This window comes from Rhinichthys klamathensis, unplaced genomic scaffold (assembly GCF_029890125.1).
Source record: "Rhinichthys klamathensis goyatoka isolate OS25496 unplaced genomic scaffold, OSU_Roscu_1.1 h1tg000105l_1, whole genome shotgun sequence".
Lineage (NCBI taxonomy): Eukaryota > Metazoa > Chordata > Actinopteri > Cypriniformes > Leuciscidae > Rhinichthys > Rhinichthys klamathensis.
In genome coordinates this window covers 233,306-257,037 of record NW_026606644.1, presented here as the reverse complement: position 1 = coordinate 257,037, position 23,732 = coordinate 233,306, and the positions used below count along the sequence as shown (strand labels likewise).

The 23,732-nt window shown below is 37.4% G+C and overlaps 1 protein-coding gene across 1 annotated transcript; it reads right to left on the bottom strand.

Annotated features, from left to right (window-relative positions):
* Positions 1-1,999: 1,999 nt before the first annotated feature.
* On the bottom strand, positions 2,000-23,327 carry cul1a (cullin 1a). Its single transcript, XM_056253429.1, has 22 exons — positions 23,116-23,327; positions 20,891-21,193; positions 20,625-20,802; positions 16,525-16,692; positions 16,362-16,412; positions 16,190-16,280; positions 12,965-13,128; positions 12,644-12,806; positions 12,425-12,555; positions 11,836-11,943; positions 10,390-10,496; positions 10,251-10,299; positions 9,998-10,129; positions 8,985-9,102; positions 8,829-8,905; positions 8,607-8,738; positions 8,277-8,369; positions 8,123-8,170; positions 7,776-7,858; positions 7,521-7,626; positions 2,787-2,900; positions 2,000-2,686 (listed from the first exon to the last, which is right to left on the bottom strand). Exons 2-22 carry the CDS (start codon positions 21,028-21,030, stop codon positions 2,606-2,608), a joined length of 2,334 nt encoding a protein of 777 aa, XP_056109404.1. The 5' UTR covers positions 21,031-21,193; positions 23,116-23,327; the 3' UTR covers positions 2,000-2,605.
* Between the last annotated feature and the right edge of the window lie 405 nt (positions 23,328-23,732).

The following is a 23,732-nucleotide window of genomic DNA, read 5'->3' as shown; positions in this document are numbered from 1 at the left end:
TGACGTCGACTGAACGACGTACCATACCTGGACATTCATAGCGAATGGTGCATTCAATTCAAAGTAAATATTATATTATCCTCCTGAGACCCTGCGGCCTCATATGAGGACATTACATTTTTGCCTCTTGACACAATGATAGTCAAATTTGTAAATCTTAGACATGTTGGCCACATTTAGGGGCACTGCCCACACCATCTTGTAGTGATATCACAACATTACACCAATGTCAGTGAGAAGAAAATGACCCTAACCCTAACCCTAACACTTCTACACCAGTTCCCGAAAGAAAAATGACCCAGGTAAAAAATCTAATCAAATTATATGAATGAAACAAATGTATTTATGTACAATACTGTCTCTATCATCATTTGGGGATTAAAATTTGACATATTTTAGTAATAGTAGCACTCTAGGACATCAGTAAATATGAAGTACTCGTTTGAGGACATTGGGACTATATTACATTATCCCCTTAACTGTCACCGTCCCACGTGGGACGTTTGCCCATATATATTTAGAACAATAATATCTTAGTAAAAACCTAAAGTAATATTGACAGACTAAATATCATTTGAAAGCTTACAATCTCTAGTTTTCATATTTGGTGGCTGTTTTTTTAAAATAAATTACAGAATAGCAGTAATTTATCAATTTGCAACAAGAATATTTCATATGCATTAGGCGTACAGGCCTTTATTTTGAAATAGAAAAAAAACATGAAAAATCATGAAAGATTGGTAGAAACCTCAGTTTGTTTTCATGCCAAGAGTTCAAAAGATAACACTAATTAAATGTTATGAGAAAAAAAGGTCTGAAAATTTTTAGAATATAAATAAAAATATTATGGATTCTCGATTTGTGATGCGGCAGCGAGCTATAATGCACATATGTGCTCTTTTTATGTTTATTAGAGGTTGAAATCAAATCAAATACTGCCAAAACACCCATACTATTTCTGAATAGGATGTATACTTAATAAATTGTGTGAAATTATGGAAAGACATGGTTCAGATCCCTCAAAACATATGAAAATGGAGACACCCTTATATGGTCAGTAAGGAAGCTGGCTGTCCATCTAGTGAAAAAGTTTGGTACTACACCCAAATAAAATCTTACTGAAAGCTCATTTTTTGAGATATCAACCTAAAATTTGGAACACAACTTGTTTAGATTTTTGGCTTTAATTTTCTAGCAGTTTTAGAGTAAACTATATTTTATAATATACATATTTTATATAAAATATAAATAATTATATTTTTACATTCTATATTTTCATAAACTCAAACTTATATAACTTTTTTTATGTTTCACTTTCATAATTTATTTCACTTCTACAATAATCTGGCAAATGTCTTCTTAAAAACAAGACCAACCATATGTCTATATTCCAAAGCATTCTTGAATTACAACCACAAGTTTTTTTTTTTATTGCTAGTACTGTGTCCTCATACGAGGACATCATATGGTAAATCATAGACCCACTGTCCTCACATGAGGACATCATTTTCTGCAAAAACTACTTCCTGTACAAAAACAAATTTTAGTTATTATATTTATTAGGTCCTACTTATCCCAAATAGCAAGAACAATTATAAAATGCACACCAGGCAAACTCTCGGGTCTCAGGAGGTTAAACAAAAAAACATCATTGGCCCATCATTTTACATTCTCTGGCAGTTTTTTTTAATTGTTTGTAAATGCATTGTATATATTGAGCTTTTATTTTTTGCTCTAAAATAATCACAGTTTCGAACTGTGTACACACTGCAATTAAAAATGACAACCCTCACAAAATATTAATAGTAATATACTATATTCTGTTCGATGTTGAAGAAGGCCATTTCTGAATGTTCAGCACCTACTTACACTGACCGATTTTAGTTTCAGGCCATATTTTGTTCTTGGAGAGATAACAAAAACAAAAACATGCATAATTGTTTATGAATAATCAAAACATTTCACATAGTGATTTAACAGCATCAGAAATACATACAGAAACTTTTAATTCTTTTATTTAACACACATTTAAAAAAGTGAACCACACTATACAAATGGTTTTTCAGGTAGCAGGTAACAATGCAGAGTACATGTCTACAAACCTGTCCAACTCGTTCCTTCTTGGGATGTGCAGCTAAAAATGCACCTTTTTCCTAAATGATTTCCTTTCTTCTCTTAAAACATTTCTGAAGCCCCTATTCGCTAAGATTTCAATGTATCTTTTTTTTCATTTTCCTCTTCATTTAAACGTTGATAGGCAATAGCATGCTTAATGTGTAGGGTTTATTTCTGATTGGGTTTTTAAAACCTGCAATGTCTTATTTTGCGAGATTAAAGCTCAAGGTCTCTGTTTGTATGTACATTTTGAATGCATTCTGTCCATATGTAGGGCGACAGCAAAGTCTCTCTCTCGCACATTAACATTCACTGACGCGCACACACACACACTCCTCTTCTGTTAGTCCTTTTCCTTTTTAAACTCTCACATTCCCATCAACACAGGCCGAACATCAAGAGGAATGATATTTATTTCCCGAGAGACAACTTAAAAAAGTGAGAGTGAGAGAGAGACAGACAGTAAAGACATGGAGGAGTGAAGAAATGTTTAGGCCAAGTAGCTGTAGGTGTCCTTCTCTCCGTCCACCCGCTCCAGATATTCCTTCTCTATGAGAATGTCAATGCACTTCTGCAAAAGATAAGACGAGCCAAAGTGAGTATGAGTGCTATTCTGTGCTGATACAAATCTCTGTTAACCAGACTAGATTTGTAAAAGAGGAATGACTGGCCTTGATGACGGGGACTCTGGGTTTAAACCGTGATGAGAGCTGGTTCAGAACCTCCGCCAGGAGTTGTTGATGCTTCAGAACCTTCCTCATCTTCATGATTCTCACTATGGCCGCCTGCACAAGAGGAACACATCTTAACTTAGCATGCAATTCCCAACACACCTCACTATAACACTTGAACTATTTTTGCAATACACTTTTGGAATACCCAGAAAACCTTCTACAATTGTCAAAAACAAGATCGCCCCCCGGTGGCTGGTCCTAGTATAGGTCATAAACCCCGCCTCCCCATGTGAGACCAACTAAACAATTAAATTACACTTCAAATATCGTTTTTTCCAAATATGTTTTCTGTCATTTACTGTAGTTTTTATCACGCTGATGTAATTTCAAGTGTTTGTTTTTAAAATAAGTTTGTTTTTAGTTCGTTATTTGATGCGGTTTTGGTGACGTCATGATTGACAGCTGTGATTGACAGGTTCTCTGAGCGAAGTAGTCACTGAAACTTTTTTTTCGGGATCTTTGGAGGACTGAGGAGATTGGAGCTTTAAATTGAATATCTAAATTTCTATAATTAATAATAAAAAAAGTGCAGGAGCGTGTTCTTGCGATTGATTCTGCGAGAGTGAGGGGGGGGGGGGGGGGGGGGGGGCTTGATTTCACAGCTTTACTTCCTGCTTACTACTGCGCAGGTCTGGTCCCGAGATCACTTCTGACCAATGGAAGACAGCGAAGGGGCGTCGTCCATCTTTTTTTACAGTCTATGGTCAAAACATGTGATGCTGTATCCCACAATGCAATGCACTCGGTTTGACCTTCCATTTTTATGGAAGCTTGTTAATTGTTAAAGAGACAGGTGGGAATTATAGGATTGATTTCCATAGAACTACACAAGGGTAAGGCCGTGTGTCCACCAAAGCATTTTTAGCCAGCTGAAAACGCTAGACGCTCTGCTGAAGACGCCTAGCTGTGAGCGCTTAAGAGCGTTTTGGCAGCACTGCGTTTTTTCCCTTGAGACGTTTCGTTGCTATGATACAGAATATCCGCAGCACAGTTTACTTGTAACTGATTTCGGAGATAATTTGTTTCATACCAAAAATTAATTGTTCATCCATTTTGTTCGGTTAGCTCTGCTGGTTGATGTCGTTGTACAGAAAGAATGTTGTGACAGTTGGTCGGTGTGGTGTTAGTCCCGCCCCTCCTCCACTGTGATTGGACGGCTGGGTAAAAAGTGACAGTGATGAGCACTACGTTTTATCCAAAGTTGAACATTTTTCAACTCTCGGCGACCAGTAAAAAACGCCGGGCGATTGGCGCTTCAGCGTGAAAAAACGCTCAGCGCCTCGTTACGCTCATGGCGTTTAAAAAACGCGGCGCTCCCATTGAAAACATACGGCAGGCGCATGGAAAAACGCTTTGGTGGACACACGGCCTAAGGAGCCTTCTCTGTAAAGGGCTCCCAACTTTGGAACATGTTGCCAAATGAGTTTTAAGCAGTACGTGAAATAAACTCTTTTACATTGAAGGTAAAGCTTTAAAATAAACCAGAACTGCACGCATATTGAAATTTAATAAATGTTTGTTTTGATTAGTTATTCATGCCAGGGTTGGAAGCATCCTTAACCCTCTGGGGTTGTTCGGCCCAAATGGACCCGAATCATTCAAATAAAAAAATGTTAAAAATCACAGCTTCTTCGGAATGGTCCGAAATTTGGTGACTTTGTTGGTATTTGGTATGTGAACACCCAAAAAAATTGGGGACAGGATGTGAACAGTCTAAGTGGTTGTAAAAAAAATAGTCACACTCAGGACCTTCGGGTCCAAATGGACCCCCATAGGAAATGAATGGGAAATTGGCAAAAATGTGAAAAGAGTTTTTTGGGGCGTACAATCTACAAATCAGCCAAAATCCATAAAAAAAAGCACACAACAGTGAAGGGGAGAATCTATAAAACATCAAGAGTGCAAAACAGACACATCCACACACACACACAAACACACACACACTTTTATACACATACACACTCATAAATTCAGATTACTGTACATAAATCTGTTTTGAATTTTTAAAAATCACAGCTTAATCGGAATGTTACGAAACTAGGTGACTTTTATGGTCTTAGGTATGTGAACACACAAAACAAATGGGGACAGGATCTGAATAGTCTAAGTGGTTGTAAAAAAAATAGTCAAACTCAGGACCTTCGGGTTCAAATGGACCCCCATAGGAAATGAATGTGAAATTGTCAAAAATATGAAAACACAGATTATTCAATATGAAAACACAGACTATTCAAATAGAATAGTCTATTTGAATAGTCTAAGTGGTTGTAAAAAAAATAAAAAAAATACTCACACTTAGGACCTTCGGGTCCAAATGACCCCCATTGGAAATGAATGGGAAATTGTCAAAAATATGAAAACAGTTTTTTTGTGCATACAATATACAAATCAGCCAGAATGCAGAAAAAATGACTCAACGGTGAAGGGGTGAATCTCTAAAACATCAAGAGTGCAAAACAGACAGACACACACACACACACACACACACACACACTGTATTATATATTTATAATAATCTGTATTATAAAGTAAAACTGGCACTTCAAATTACCATTTAAACCAACCAAACAAACAAAAAACAAGACAAAAATAGTCTTTGAGAATCTGTTATTATATTTTAAAAATCAACCTGAAAAAAAATTGGTATATATTTGCAAAAATCACTAGAATCCCCAAGCCTTTCTACAGAGAGCTGTAAGTCCACTAGTGGTAAAAATGTGCTATTGCGTGATAAAAATGCTCAGTGTGTCCACCAGATGGCATCTATATTTTTTTTTAAATTGCTTTCATGAGGCCTAGGCTTCACTCTAAAATGTAATACAGCTTTGATAAAAAAAAAATAAAAAAAATAAAACCTATTATGTTCAATGGGAAAAAATGGGTCATAATTATTGCATAAATATTAATTATAAATCATAAAATATCTCAAAACTATATAAGTAAAACTATTTTCTATGAAAAAAATTATAGAAAACAAGTAAAAAAAAAAAATTATGATTTTCTTTTTTAAAATATGAATCCTGCCCTTTGGGTCCATTTGGACCCGAACACCCCAAGTGTGACTGTTAAACGAACAACCCCAGAGGGTTAAAATAGGTACAGGTCATTTAGGTATGTATTTGTATGTGTATATAAACAGAGACAATTTATTTAGAGACATGCCCCTTCCTCAATCCTCAATACAACTATATAGGGAAAACCCGTAACGCCAAAGATGGCGGTTGTATGCACATGCCCCGCCCCTCCCGCTGGAAAGCCAATCGTCTGCTTTTAACAGTCAAGCCGGGAAACATTTAAGCCTATCGTCTGGTTCCACTGACGCATGCGCACAGTTGAGGTTTGCGACAGCGGAGACGAGAACCCTTGCGCATGCGTAGTAAACGTATAACCTGTGGGGAAAAATACCTTTTAAACCTTATTTTGGGGCAAAGTCATCAAACTTTTTCAGCGATTTTTATCATATTTTATTTGTCATATCATATTTTTCACTTTTTAGTGAAAGTGCAGTTCTGACAATCTGCCCATTCATTTAGATAGGAGCCTGGTCTTGTTAGTCCGAAATAGCTGCCCGGAGGCATTGCCAAGATGGCGGCCGAGTGGCATGACTTGCCTAAAAGGACTTTGGTATAAATGACATGCTGTATTAGCTTTATTCTATGATTAGGTTTTTTTTTTTTTTTTTTTTTAGAAAAGTCTTTCTAAGACACAAATCAGCTTATGCTATACTCTCGATGTGCAATAAATATTTTCCATTTTCGATTGCAATGCAGCATAAAAGCCAGACTAAATGATGCCTGCACTGACCCACCTAAACCCCTAGTATGACAATATGCAGTTCAAATTGCTGTGTAAAGTCATTTATGCCACCTCTGAGCAGCATTAAAGAGTCTGTGTAAAGGCATCAAATTGCCGCTTCTGTAGCGCTTCTGAGCCACCTTTGCAGTGTCAAATTTGCCATCAAGTTAACCTAAACCAGGGACGGTTCTAGACCCTTTTTAAAGGGCCTTCAGCCGTCTGTTGTCTCAGCTTCCCTAAAACTATAATTACCTATCTGAACGATCGGGTCAGTGCTGCTTCCTAATGAAAATATTATAATTTTCACGTGTTTTAAGTCTTATTAGTTTAAACATTCAAATTATTTTAAGCCATTAATGTGCAATACGCTGCGAAAGAAAACTCAATGCGGTCGTCGCACGCTGTAATGGATCATGTCAATAAAAGAAAAATGAGAATCACTCACCGCTCTTAATTAAGTCACTTCTGTAGCTTACAGTATTACTGTACCTAGATTTCTTCATACAGTAATAGTTTTCACAAGCACTGTAAACTTAAATGTACTGTTTATTTCATTTGTATCTTTGTTCTCGTATTTATTTGTGCTGCTGCTTGTAATTTGTATATTCGTTCTTATTCCATTATTGACCGTTTGTCTGTAATGTTTAAAACTTTATATTAGTTAGGCTAGTATTTGTTTTTGCTGCAATTGTAAATTGAAAGAGTATTGTACTGTAAGGTTACATAGGTCAAAAACTATGAAAGCAATCATTTGAATACTTTCTTTAGGCAGAGCCAGTGAATGTTTTGGCAGGGCAAGTTAATATCTGATCTACAGGCATGACCAACCCCAAACATTTGAAGGGTGGCGTATATAAGCAGTGTGGACAAGGATACCTGAATCAAGAGTTTCCTGTCCTCCTCAATGTTTTTATGGGTTGTTTCCTGTTCCTGTTTCTGCTCTGTCTTCATTGGCACATTAATGTTCACTCGCAGCTTTTTACTGGGAAGAAAAAGCATCAGCCATCAATATTCACAAATGCATTTAGCTTTTACCCCGCATGATTTTTAAAACACAAAAATGTAAAACACTAATTATAGATTCGTAGCTGTTGTTTGCAAGATGAGCTGAGCTGAGCTGAGGAGACCTACTTTTTATAGCCCAGGAAGAGTTTTATGAGGGTGTCGGGTTTGAATTCCATTTCATCCACATTCGCGTTCTCGTCCTCTAAAACCTGCATAGACACACTAATGATTAGATCACTGAAAACAACTGCAAATATACTACTATAATCAATATTAGCCTGTGCTGAAGTTCACAACCCATTATACATAGCTTTATAAAAAATAAATTATAATAAAATAAAAAGAGTCTTCCATCAGAAAGTCCAAAGAAAATTGATTTAAAAGATGCCGTTAATTAAAAAAACAATAGTTATTTCATGGTGACTTATCAAGCATCCAATTGCATTTTTGAATCAAGTCCAAAAATTGCTTACCAGCAACTTGGATTTCAATAATATTTGCAAAACCTGCACCAATATGTCCTAAAAAAAAAAAATTAAAAAAGCTGTTAGTGCACCAAATGAAAAATCTGACACATCTAGATATGGTTTTAGGCGTATTGTGCCAAGTCCTCTTTTGTTTAATTACTATTTTGATCTGTGTGCTGTCTGTCAGCTGCTGGACTGTATAAATGTCTTCTGTGTTATACTGCAGTAGAATGGCCATCTGGAACGTAGATGCCTGCACGGACACACAAACGGTCTGATGAATATTCATGCCCCATTTAAATAAAATATCCAAATAATTGCATTATTTAAACACAATTCATTTAATCCCACAGATGAACCAATTCCACTATTACACAAAAATACAAAAACCCAAAACATAGTGCATATTAAGCAAATTTACACTTTTTTTAAAAGAAATTCACCAAGGATGGTAATGGTTGGGGCATTCAAGTGACATATCGTCTCGTACCTGTAAGGTGTAGCGGTTTTTGAAGCAGTTGGTGACCAGTTCTCCTTTGGACAGGTGGTAAAGCCAGGTGAGCTTGCGGCCACTGTGTCTGCTGGCATAGAAGGCTGTGAACCTTTGGTAGCTCCTCTCCAACTGCATCAGAAGAGACAGATAATGGATTTAGAAGAACCTTGAAAAGACCAAAAACAAGTGACTTACATTCAAACACGTTTACATTATTACCTCAGACGGCAGAGCGAAAGTGCAGGACTGCTGAAAAGGCCATGAACCCGAGCTCAACACCTGGATGCTGAAGTCCACTAGAAAACAACACAACACTCATTAGCACAAATGACAGTATTTGATACGGCAGCAGAGCAGAGAGAAGCTCATCCTTACAGTCTAAAGGCTCGGAGTTTGTGAGGTGCTTCTTGAACTGTTCGTTGAGGTCTTTGCTGACTCCAATGTCCTGGAACATGCGCTGGAGTTTCGATGTGTATTCAAAGCCACACGCTTGCTAAACATGACAAATCAAACAGTGTTAGACACGATGGCATATGCAGGGAACTGAAACTACAAGAACATTAAAAAGCACAGTGACACCACTAGGGCTTGGATGAGTGTTGGTTTTGTTAACTAAAACAGAATGTTTTTGCTAATCGAAACAGTGCTGAAATAAAATAAAGCATATTAGATGAAAAAGCTAAAAAACAAACTAATGAAATTAAGTACTAAAACATAGAAATAGCTAAATAGAAATATTTTAAATAATGAATATAAATGACAAAAGAACAAAAACCTACTAAAACTTAAACTGAAATAAAAATAAAAGCTAATATTTAAAAAATATATTAATAATATTATAACAAAATATTAATAAAAACTATGATAGTACATAAATAATAGTAAAATAACACTGCTTTGGATAAAAACATCTGCCAAATGCATAAATGCAAGTGTTTCTTTGGCCAAGATGGAATACAATAAAAAAATCTAGTTAAAATAAATAACCAAAACCTGTTTTTCATACAAATTTTCACTAAATGAACAAGAATGATATTTAATCATTTTCAGTTTTTACCAATATAACAATACATAGACTAGTAAAAAATGGGCAATACTGAACAACATTTTTTTTTAATACTAAATTTAAATTATGTAAATGCAGCACATGGTCTTACATGAACAATTCTGATGACACATGAACTGTTAGATCAATGATTCATTGAAACAGACATTCACAGAAATGACTCCAACTTCTGCATTTTTGCAACTGAAGAAAAACTAGAAGCTATAAATCAAAGTACAAAATACAATATTGCAATCTGGTGCTGATTTTAGGACATATAAGCTTCACGGATTACTTTAACAGATGTTTCTATTTTCATAAGCTGTGGAGAAAACTCTTGCACCTTTAGTTTGGAGATCATGCTGGCTTCTGCATCATCGCTGGCGCTGTTCTGATGGACCAGACGCTTGGCCAGCATCTTCGCATAGAACTTCTGGAACACGTCCTTGTCCTCAATGTACTTGAAAACCACCATCTACAAATGAGGAAAAAGATCAATACAGACAAAACAAAGATTTTATGTAAAGATTTTGCTCATAAAAGTGCAGTTCAAATTATTTTGGCAATCACAAATCATCTGAGAACATAAAACGGACCACTTGATTCAGAGTGTCTTCAAGTTCTGCCTCCTCCGGGTTTTTGGAGCTGCAATATCAGACAGAGGATCCATTAGATCCAGCACAAGGATCTAAAAACATTTACTGTATCAACAGACAAAGACAGCTGAACACACACCTCTTTTTGAGCAGAGAGTCGCAGTATCTGGCCAGTAGTTCAGGAGATTTGCTGGAGGACTGAACCATCTTGGTCACAGCATTATTATTTATGAAGCGCCCACAAGCCTGAACACAGAGAAAATAAATGCTTGAATGCTTTCAATATCGAATAGCTATTAGCAAAATATCGTCTTAAAGATAGGCATCATTGATGTGTTAGTTTCATGAGATTCACCCATTTAAAGCCCTGTTATACTTCAAGCGAACTCGAACAACAAACCGGTGTGATGTAATTTCGAACAAAATCAGGCCAAAACTACTTTGTTTGGAGTTTGAAATAGCTTGCCAAAGCGAACTTGCTGGTAAACACCTTCGAACTACAATTGGTCCATGGCAATTACATAATAGGTGGGTGTGGCTCTGAGGCTCCGCCTTCTTTGACGTGAAAATCAATTTCTTCAGTTCAATCCGTCGAGGTCAGACACGAGGGAACACGTGAACACACTCGGAGTGCTGCTTTATATTATAAAGTTGTCATTCTTATTGAAAGCAACACTGACACTTTTTTCATGTTTAATACAGTAAAGCTTGCTTTAAAGCAATCTGTTGTATAGAATAAACGTGACTGAGTGGAGGGCCGATTGCTGAGCTTGAGCAAACATATCCAACGTTGCTATGATCAGATGCTTTCTTAAAGATGAAGAAATTTCTGAGAAATGCTGTTGCAAGTGGATCAGACAGAGCAGCACAACACACTTGTAGCCAATCCGCAGCAGGGGGCGTGTCCACTCATGATGGGGGAGGAGAGAGAGTGAGAAAGGGGGAGATTTGGAGAAAGACTGTAGAAAGAGTGATGGCTGAGAGACATTACAAAAGAGAAAAGCTCAGAGGAATATCACAGGAAAAAGAAGGGTTATGATCCAGCTAGAGCTTCAGGACCCGCGATGTGATTGTGATTCGTTTGTCATCTTTGCTTAATTATTCGCTAAGCACTATTTTGCTTTGCTTCAGCTATCATAAGGGGAAATCCACTCTTGCATCGCGTGTTCATGCAATTTGGGGGCGGAGCAATGAAGGGAGGGGTGTGTTCAGTTGGGTTGATTTCAAATATCAACAGTGTTTCGCTTACTGCACCTTTAACTGCTGTTTTCTCACTGCTGTCATTTTTGTTGTGTATTTTGTTATTGAGAGGAAAGTGTGCAGCACATATTAGCATTCTCATCTAAACACCGCTCTCAGCAGCATAGGTGGCATCGGGACGTTTAGTAGCAGTATACCGCTAAAAAAAAGGTCCAAAAAGAACTTCACTGAGTATATCGGAGCCTTTAGAAAATGGATCTAAAAAGCAGTCTGTGAGAGAACAGGAATCAAGACACCAGCCTATAGACATGCAATAACTTTACCCTAACAGATTAAACTATTATCTAATTCAATCTTGACTAGAGAACTAAAAGGATGGTCATACCTTGTCAAGAGCAGCCACAAAACCAGCATCATTGTTGAATGCTGACATCACCAAGGCATTGTACTTCTTGTGGACGTCCAAAATGGTCTGGACGTACATTTTGGGGTCCTTTAATAAAAGGTAAAAAAAAAGATCACAGTAGTTTTAAGATCAGGTCTAAAGCATGATGGTTAGTTGGTTGAGGTTAACACTATGTCAGCTTCCTTGGCTATTTTCAAGTTGAGTAACAAGTTAAAATGCTAGAAAAGCACAATTTAAAAAAACAAAACTTTAAAATTTGCTTTAGATAAAATGACCTCAGGCTTGACTATTAAAAGTTACATATATTTTACAGCTTGTGTTTTATAGTTAGAAAATCTCTCTTTCTTGTACAGCACTTTGGTTGTTTTTAAATTGTGCTTTATAAATAAACATTGTATTGTATTGTAAGTTCTTCTAAAGTGTTTGCTGAAAATATATAATTTCCTTAAAGAATTAAACCAGAACACTTTAATAAAATATGTTTGAGATACGTGCATGTCTGAAGCATGATGATCTCAGCTTCAGATGGTGTGTTGTACATTGCAAACAAAGCTTCATACAGACTCACATTGAGAGCAGCCTCCCCACATTTCTCGATGGCTGCCAAGCCTTGATTATAAATGTGCGTTTCCAAAAGTTTCTTCAATTCTCCCAATCCATCTGTGATCCGTGACACAAGATTGTACATGCGACCCAGATCTACAGAGAGAGAAAGAATAAATTATGGTTGAGGATTTTCAATCTGAAGAACTCGTGTACATTCACTTGTTTTCCCTGTGGCTCACACCTTCGTTTTTGTCTGCGTCCAGAAGGTTCTGGAACTCTGTGTGGAAGATCTCCAGGTGTTTCTCGATGAGAACCTGCTCACACTTCCTGGCCAGCTCATCCTGTGTGCTTTCGTGGAGGTAGACCTGCACCCTCCTCTGCTCCTCCAGCAAACGAGCCTCGGCCTACAACACACACAGCTCAACCCTTCAGCTTCACAATACAGCCAAACAAAGTATAACAAATAACAAAATAATTGAAAATATATTGCATGCATACTGTCCAGCCCTACTGGACACCAACAACACATTGAAGTGCACAAGCAGAGTTTTAAGTGCCTCACCTTCTTCATGTACTCAGTAACAGGATTTTGTTGCAGGAACTCGGTGCTTTCCCTCGTGTAAAACCGTTCGGTGTCAGCCAGGAACTGAGTCTCAAAGTATTCCTTGTAGACAGACAGAGTCGGTCCTTTAGCGAAGGCGTCGTCCTCATTGAGACCCAACTCCACTGCGAGAGACAGAAAGAATCATCAAGAAACACCACTTCTAAACATCTTTATCACAGACAAACAAACAAGCAATGAAATCCATCATGATGTAAACTAGGGCTGCAACCAGTCTTGGGGGTAACTCATTACAAGTAACTTGAGTTACGTAATCAGATTACTTTTTCAAGTAACTAGTAAAGTAACGCATTACTTTTAAAATTTACAACAAAATATCTGAGTTACTTTTTCTAATAAGTAACGCAAGTTACTTTGTTTTCCCCTTTATTGATTGACTGCTCTTCTGTCCTAATGTTGAGACAAATCGAAGTTCAGATGCGTTGTGTGTAAACATGATGGTTATTATAGTTCTAGATTAAATGTAAGCGTGGATTTACTCATCTCACTTGCACAAAAAATATTCAATATTCCTCAAAATGAATAAAATCAGTGAAATGCAGAATCAGAACACTATGCAAACCTCCAATACCTAAATATGTTAAATAAAACAAATTTTTATGCATTTAATCTTTATTGACCAAAGTACTTGCATCTGACCTCCGATTTTTCAGTTAAACCATAAGCAAAAATGACTATAGATTTTTTATATGTTTTTATTGGTAAAGTAAGTGTTAAATTTGTTTCTCCTGCATCCTCTTCTTCTGTTATCCAGAACAGCAGCAGCTGAAAGGTTTGTTTGAGCGGCCCAAATTGTTCTTTACATTTGCCCAAAAATATATATTTTTTGGTATAAAAAAACAAGCCCAGCCCAGGTGGAAAAAAAGTAATGCAAAAGTAACGTAACATTACTTTTCTAAAAAAGTAACTAAGTAACGCAATAAGTTACTTTTTAAGGGAGTAACGCAATATTGTAACGCATTACTTTTCAAAGTAACTTTCCCCAACACTGGCTGCAACAAATCGATACATTTGATTATCGATAATGAAAATAATCAACAACGAATTTGATAATCGATTAGTCGAGTCTGCGCGCCTTGCTTGGAAACCATCAGCCAGTTACGCCGCTTTACAGTAGTGAATGACCCATTTCTATGGACAAAACGCATATGTAAAATAGAGGAGAACACAGAGTGAGCTGCTGCGGGAAAGGCACACGATCCAAATTGTCCGAAACAGGAGAATGCTTTATATTTATAAGCTCTTCAACCTAAAGCCTAAGCGTTTATCGTGTCTTACCCTCTCGTGCTCGGACAGATGCCTGTGCGGTTTAATGCTTTTGACACGCATTTTCCTCAGCGCTCAACTTAGAAACTATGGCGAATATTTATTTTTGCATATTTTGACCTTCACAGACAACGAGCGCCGGTGGGTGCACACACGTAAAACAGACAGTGTTGGGCATGTTACTTAAAAAAAGTAATTAGTTATAGTTACTTCTCACAAATAGTAGTAACTGAGTTAGTAACTCATTAAATCATTATAAAAGTAACTAATTACCCAGGAAAGTAACTATTGCGTTACTTTAAAAAAAAAAAAACCTCAAATAGGCCTATGTCAAATAACTTGGATGCCCCCAATATTACATATGTTAAATTAATGAAATAGACACTATAGAATAAGTTATTATAAAACATTGTACACTAATCTACACTATTGTAATGTTGCTGTGGGACAATGTGAGAGACACCTATTAAATTCAATAGCCTATATTATTTTAAATATTAGCATTACTATAGTATAACAATAAAACATAATAGATGGTTTAGAACTTTTAATATTGAATATTGCACAGACCACAACTGGCCAAAAAAATAAGTCTAAAAATAAATTAATCTTCTTAAGAAATGTACCAAAAATGAATAATTAATAAAAAAAAATATATACATACACTCTTTGTAGTACAAATTAAAATGATTAACAGTTTAACAAGAAGTGCTCCCAGAACGTTCACTGCAGGTTATTTTTTAGATTTTATTTGTATAACCATATAAATTAATTAAAACGTTGCAGATGATACCAATAGGCCACATAGATTACTCTAATGCTGAAATTTGTAATTTATTTATAAACAAACTATATAATGCTCGGACACACTCGGTCTCTCTCGCGCAGTCGAGCGCGCTCTCGGACACACTCGGTCTCTCGCGCGCAGTCGAGCGCACTCTAGGACACACTCGGCCTCTCTCGCGCATTCGCTGCGCTTTTGTCCAGTCCGGCGCCTCATAAACACACACACACCAGAGAAAAAACTTTGCAGGTCCTATGGCGGAGAGAGAGCCTACTCGGATGAAAACCGCTTCAGTGAGCTCAATTAGGCTATAGTAACGCCGCATTTTATTGTCAGTAACGGCGTTCTAACGGGGGAAACAGTAATTCGTTTGATTACTCATTACTGAGAAAGATAACGCCGTTAGTAACGCCGTTTATTTATAACGCCGTTATTCCCAACACTGAAAACAGATGGAGCTCAGTAAATAGGAGCGTAAAAATTTAAATACCCTTTTTGCTTAATTTAACATACTCTATACGCATACTGTAGTAAGTAAACACGGATGTTCAAATGCTTGTGTGACACGCAAAAATGACAAGAGAGTGAGTAAATGCAGAATTTATATTTTTGGATGAATGAACCATTTACAGTTTGGGGACAGTCATTTTTAAACGCTTTCTTGCGTTAAGAACTGTGATTGATTGAATTGATAATCTGAAGCTCATGTGCTGGAACGACACTCCAAATTTAAATCACCATATCACATTTAGTTATAGTTGTATGATTATTCAAAGCGTTTTAGATGGTTTATTCTTATTTGTATAGTGCATTAATAGCGGGAGAGGCGGAGCACTGGGAGAGTCTGTGTGTGTGTGGCTTATCTAGAGATTTAACTAATGCCTACATTGAAAGCGTGAGTGCATAAGAATTTTTTTTAGGTTTACTGAGTTTCAGTGACATTGCTACATTAATCTACTATATATAATGTTGAATATAATGTATAATAATGCAACGGGGGAATATTTATGGACCCTGGTAATAATTAAATAATAATAAAGTAATAATAATAAAAAAAACGTTATTTTGGCTTAAAATAATCATTAGTCGCAGCCCTAATGTAAACGATGCCGCACCATAAGACTGGACCACTCCACTGATGAGTCTCGTGTTGATGGTTTCTCCGTTCCTCTCCTTCTCTATCAGCTTCAATACTGCATTGGTGACCTAAGAACAAAGGTATTAAAAAATACACTTATTAGAGTTAAGCACTTTTCCCAATATGACGCTTCCTGTTTCCAATCTTACCTGCTTATTCAGAGGCCGAAACAAACATTCCCTCCACGTCACCAGAGCGAGCTGGAAAAACACCCACACACAGACACACAGAACATTCACAAGACATACATATCATGACATCAGATGGATTGAAATTTTGCTGCATTGCAGAAGAAAAGCAAGAAACACTCACAGAGTAGATTTCATAGATGCCTTTACGGCCCTCGTCACACTCCCGGCGCACCCAGTGGCGGTTGAGATAAGCACAGATCCCGTTGAGCACTTTACTGGAAAACCTGTAATCCTCCCACTGCTGCGTGTAGAACTTCAGAACGCTCTCGTCCATCAGATCCTCTCCATCCTGAGGGAAACAGTCAAATATATCCATATTCACTGGGAGTTTAAGGGTAGAGGTCTGCACGGCACTGCCTGCTTAAAATTCACTGTGTTCACCCACTATCCGCTCAGAATGATTTTCCTCCCGACCTAACCGATCCCGCTAATCTCACATTTAAATTTCCCCTAAAGAAAGAGAGAGTGATTGGGGATAACAAATATAATGTTGTTGGCTATACAAAAATTGTATTTGTTATTTTTGTCTTAATATACTGCCAACGCAGTGAAACATGTCAGAGAAAAATGAGCTAAATTAAATACGACATTTAATCACTACCGTCTTTCATTGGTAAATTTAATCTCGCACCGCAAGGAATCGGATCAGGTCCCGCGGTTCCCAGCTGTCACACTTGATTCAGTCCAAATCAGAGTTCGACTGCCCCCCCCCTGCCCTCGCTGGAGTGTGTTCTTTACATTATATTATTTGTAGGGATGCATGCACGATATAGGATTTTGGCCGATATTCGATATGCCGATATTTTCAAACTAATTTTGCCCGATGCCGATACTGATATATTTGTATTTTTTTTTAAGTGCAAAAAAAGCTTATTAAAGCTTCTATTAAAGTTCTCAGTCAAGAGCAGTGAGTGATTTCCTCTTTGTGTTTTGTTGTTTTATTAACATTAACGGGATAGTTCTCCCAAAAAATTTCAATTGTCATCATTTACTCTCTCAAGTTTCTTTCTTCTGTTGAAATTATAAAAGTTATTTGGAAGAATGTGGCTAACCAAACAGTTGCTGTACTCCAGTGACTTCCATAGTATATTTAAGCACAAGAAAGAAATGAATACAGGTTTGGAACAACATTAGCTTGAGTAAATAACAAGCGTGCCGCACAAGCCCTCAAAAGTGAAGCCAAAACGTCTCGATCGCCCCCCGGTGACCGGTCCTAGTATAGCTCATAAGCCCCGCCTCCCCATGTTATTCAACAGGACGTGAGACCAACTAAATAATTAAATTACACTTCACATATCTTTTTTCTAAAGATAGTTTCTGTCATTTACTGTAGTTTCTATCACGTTGATGTAATTTCAAGTGTTTGTTTTTAAAATAAGTTAGTTTTTAGTTAGTTATTTGATGCTATAAAAACGGTGCTGTGACATCATGATTGACAGCTGTGATTGACAGGTTCTCTGTGTGAAGTAGTCACTGAAGCACCAACAGACTTTTTTTCATAATGTTGACTATGTGGTTAGTAGTTGTATTTACCTTATTTTAACGAGGTACTGCAATCAGCAGACATCATTGGAGAGGAACGGAGCAGACAAGGCCACTTAAGAAAAGTGCAGGGCGTGTGCTTGCGATTGATTCAACGAGCGTGAGGGCGGGGCCTTGATTTCGCGGCTTTACTTCCTGCTCACGACTGCGCATGACTGGTCCCGAAAACGCTACTGCGCAGACTCAAGTTCCAATATGTCAGCGCCATATCGGGACTCTGGCGGCTTCAGTTCTCTCCAATGGAAAAGAGCGAAGGGGCGTCGTCCATCTTTTTTTACAGTCTATGGTAAATAATGACAGAATTTTTATTTCTGGGTGCAGTATCTCTTTAAGGACAAGCGGCAGCATATTATTACTGTCTCTTTAAGAGCTGCACGCGACGCGTCTAATATACACGCATTTGACAAGCAGATTTTCTCTGTTTGCTTTCACTTTAGACATAACCAACTTTGTTTATGTAAACCTTGTGTGTATTTGACAGTATCAGCGCAATAAGACTCGAAAGATTAGTCCAGTATGCAGGCGCTGTGACAGGCTTTAGTTCCTGTGAGCGTCGGGTGTAACCGCGCTCAGAAAAGCGGATGTTAGAACAGCGGAGCACGCGAATGACATGTTTACCTAGCAAGACTTTGACGCACATGCAAATAATGAACTTTTGTGAATTGCGGTGTCCCGTGAGTGTAACTCTACCTCTGCGTTTACATGTGATGTGATGTGAATGTACGTCGTGTTGTACAGTATGTTGAGATGAAGGCGCCAGAATTGAACTGATAGAATGCACGATACTATGATTTTTCTTCAAAAGCAGATCATGGAGACATTTTAATCGTCCACGATCAAAAACCGCGTGAGACGCACACCCCTAGTTGGAAGTTTAAGTTGCTGGCACTCATGCTTCGTTCACGGTCGTCACGTACGCATAGGAAACACGCCACCCTATCGGCAAGGCTCATCGGCAGAAATATTCATATTGGCCGATGCCGATGATTTTAAGCTTTTATCGGCCGATGTTGTCCCGATATCATCGTGCATCCCTAATTATTTGGGTCCGAACCGCAGTGCATTTGTGTTATCAAAGAACAAAATGAATAGCATTGCTCAAAACCATAGACTGTACAAAAATATGGATGTAGTTTCCGTGACATCACCCGTAGCCGTAGGTTTCTGAGGAGCATTTTTGATACCCAAAGTGGGCGGAGCCAATCGTCACCATCTTGGCACAGCCTGTCACTCCCGGAAAACCGAAAATGAGCAAAGAGGCGGGATTAGCTGAAGTGACCTGCCGCTAACAGACAAACGGCTAATAGAGACAGCAGCGGCAATCCACCTGTCACTCAAGTGGCCACGCCCTTAATTATGCAGAACTTTAAGGCTTAATATAATTTAAACGGATGAGTTATAAAATAAATTCACCCCCCTCACAGTTGTCATGAAGGGCAAAATTAGCTATATAGACCAAAACCCCTTTTTGTACCAGGCTGTAAACATGTTTTTCTGCTGTAAAGTTGGGCATTTTAACATGGGGAGTACATGGGATTGACTCTCTTTTGGAGTCTGTCTCTAGCGGCCAGTCGATGGATTGCAGTTTAAGTCACTTCCGTGTAGGATTCAAGAGAGAGAGACCGGAAGGTTGCCACTTGCTCAAACCAATTATATTTTGTTTTATTTTTTAACCTATAGTTTTGTTTTCAAAGCACCAGCACATAATGGCACTTGCGTCTATCTTCCACGAATGTACTGCAAATGCTCTAAAGATTGCTGGAGTCCATTTGTGAAATGGCGTATACATTCTCTCTGCTTGCAGTGCATCAGTCACACTTGTCAGGAAAGTGAGTGAGACGCACACAAACACACAGTTTTATCGAAACATACGTTATCAACAGCAGGTCACTTCGACTTCCATTTAGTACAATTGCGTTCATACCAGCAGTGAACTGTATTGGAGTTCGCATGAACCGTACCTCAGAGCGCCATTTTTATGCGGACTCGGGTATGGTTCACGGGTGCGCACCGAGTTAGGAAAACAGCGTTCACATGTCAGTCAAACCCGTGTGCGCACTAAAAGTGCTAGTGTGAAAGCATCCTAAATGAACCCAGTGTTTCTGAATGAAGATTCTTTACCTTGGCTATTGTTGTAAATGGTCTATAGGTACTTCACAAAGCATCTACTTTGTTTTTTTAGGACAAAACGTTTTTTTTTTTGTGTCTTAGTGGATTTGTAAGCTTTTTTTAGGCAAATTCTATTAAATAAATAACAATAATAAGAATCATTTAGACTTACTGTGGTCATACACAACTGTGTAGATCTGAAACTGAATCTTTTGGGTTAAATGCTGAGAATTTGTTTCACTGAGTGAAACAATGGATCCTAAAAGAAATTTTGTTCAGGGTCACTTAACAAATCAGTAAACAAATCAGAATTTTTTGGGTAAATCGGTTAAAATTTCAAGTCACTGGTATGAAGTCCCAATGAAAACTTGATTTTCAAATAGAAAACGTTTAAAAAAAAAATATATATATATATATATATATATATATATCACAATATTAATGTTTTTACTGTATTTTAATCAAATAAATGCAGCCTTGCTATTAAAAAAAATCTGACAAACCCCAGTATTTTGAGTGGTAGTTTATCTGACTCAAACAAAACACAAAGCATCTATTCCTGTGATGTACCTTTAGTAAGTTCGTAAGGTAGTTCTTCAGAAATTCCTTCAATCTCTTGTAGAGTTCCAGCCCCACGAACTGAGCTCCTCCGGGTGTCGGGGTCTTCTTCGAAGGTTTGGATGGGGGGGCACCAGCACCGCGGGCCTGATTTGACTGATGCACACTAGTGCAATAATTATACACGTGACTGAAAAACATGGAGTTAAGGCCACAACAGACACTGGACGAGTTTTTGAAACAAGCTAGAAATGACATTAAACTGCAATTGAGGATACGTGTAGAGCTCCATGTAGCGTGACTTGGCCATGCTCTGGCGGGTGTACACCTGCTGTATTCCCGCCCGCAGATCATCCCAGATCTGGTCCAGCCCGATCTGCTTCAGACCGTGAGGGGTCTGTGTCCGGTTAGACGACATCCTCTCTTCCTCTCGGCCCTGCCGCTGTGAGTCTGACGCTCCTCCTGATGTTTGATTGGTTCTTGTGCCTGTCACTCAAGAGCTGCTACTCCATAGGGTCAAGCGGTGAGTGAGGACGAAGAGGGTCGGACCCTCAGGGAACAGCGACAGACAGGAAAGAAACCTGCGGAGAACAAGGAAGCGAGATACACAGTGCGTTGTTGGAATCACGTACGATTACCGGTAAATGCATATCGGCAAGCGAGTCTCTCGGGTGTAGCTTGTGTCCAAGAATCTGAGAAAACCAACAGAAACCTGCTAGCAGCTGAAGAATCTGCTGATAGATCTCAAAGAGACACAGCAGCAGTTTTTCCTGGGACAAACATTCCTTGTATGGAATCTACTGTTCATTATATCCTGGGGTTCCCATCTTGTATCCATGGCAACAACTCAAGGAACAGAAAAAAACTCCGCTAGGAGCTCTGAGATGCAGCCGGTGCTGTAACCAAGCAAATGAACAGCGTTCTGCCATTAGATCATGACTTACAGTGATTCACTCAGGCAGAACACCACACCTGTGGGACAGCAGAACATCTGGACGCACAATGATTTTCAATAACTTCATTACAGAACAACACCAGAACAGCTGAACGGTGATTATATTATACATCCACTCTAATTGTTTTTGTAGCACAAACATAATAATACATATTATGGATAATATCTTACCTATTATATATAAATAATAAAAAAATGTATCAATTTTCTATTATATATATATTAAAGATAATAGAATAATAATAATTCATATATATAAATATATACATATAAACAATTTTAAATAGTTAATATTGAGGCAAAAGGGGTAGTTAAACTAAATTTTCAATTATTGCCCGTTCATGAAAAAATAATATTACCTTTTTATTATTTTATCTATTACAGATATAATAGATCAAATGTTATATAGATAATTGTTTTTATCAAATATATATTATGTTAAATAATCATCACATCATAACATTATATATATATATATTAATCTATTAGATATAATAGAATAATAATAATTCATATATAATAATTGTATCTTTTATATCAGTAGTATGTGTATCATACTGTATGTATAGTCAAACCAAAAAAATATTCAGACACCTTGCTATCCTAACTTACATAAATGATATAGTGTTCTGCACCCACACTAGTTAAAAAATATCAAAGATTATATGAATAATTTTTGGTTTGACTATGTATGTATATATATATATATATATATATATATATATATATATATATATATATATATATATATATATATATTAAATAGTTAATTTTGCGATGAAAAGTGTAGTTAAATCTAAATTTGCAATTACACGTTCATGAAAAAAAAAACATTTTATCTATTAGCAGCTAAGTCTAAAATAGAGTATGTGTGTGTATATGTATATATATATATACACACATATATATATATAGTTGCAATTATTACCTGTTCACGAAACTGTCAAAAAAAGCAGAAAAACATCTTAGTTGTGTCCTGTTTTTCCATCTCTTAACTCTTGATCACTGCTAAACTCTGATTTCTGATCTCTCCTCATCTCTGATGATCTCTGCTGAACTATAACAACTCCCTCAATTTAAAGACCCTCACCTCATGATGTTTCTACACTGAGAGTGAGCGAAATGTCCAGAACATCATTTCAATGTGAACGATCTAGATTTGTCGGGTCACTCGTAGAGCATCAGATCAAGTAGAGCTAATGAGGGCGATTCATTGGTTTCCAATTACCGCGGTGCTCGAGCTTTAAAGCAATGCTGATGATTCCGTGGGCCAGTCACTCCTTCCATCCAAAAATATCACAGAATTAAAAGTTGCTTAAATGTGTGTGCTTCAGGCAAACACAATCTGACTGATGAGGCCTCACCTCAAAACACAGCACAGATACTCTGTAAACACGCAGAGATCCGCTAACAGAAATCAGGAGAACATAAGCACACAACGCAGTAGGACTTATGATATCAATAGATTAGTCATCGCATATAACTGAGTGTGTTTGTGTTCAGGATTAAAGCTAAAGCTAACGTTAACTGCTAATCTCGCGCTCTTACCATCATCCAGAAAGAACGACAAACGTACACATGAGCCTCCAACACCACTCCGGATCCCGATTAAGAATATCCCCTTTTATATCTCAGACGCGTATGTGGCGATCTTTATTTTTACTTAGAAAATAAAAAGAACACCACCGAAACAACGAACACAGAAAAAAACTCCGTCAGCGCGTGCTCACGGAAACACTGTCCCTCCGGAAACAGAGACACACTCCGTCAGCGTGCGCGCCGGTCGGAAACAGCGGCTATGGTCGAAGATTCCGTGATAGTTTTTTTCCCGTGTCATACCAATTATGCAATAATAATTATATGAATAACTGATTATTATGTACTTTGACCGCACACATGGGTTCAAACGTTCTCTATTTAAGAAGTAGTTAAATCTCACTGGACATAAATCAGTGCACAACGACAATTAACTCAAAACATGAGCATTGTTAAAAATATACATCTCAGTTTGTCATCCATTGGTCATTAGTATAGCATAACTTTCATTTGAAAATTGCTTTTAATTTTCACTAGCTGCTTTTTTCCACTAAAATGTGTTCATGCATTATGAATGGTATCATATTATAGCCAAATAGTAATCATATTATACATCTATCAAAGTACCA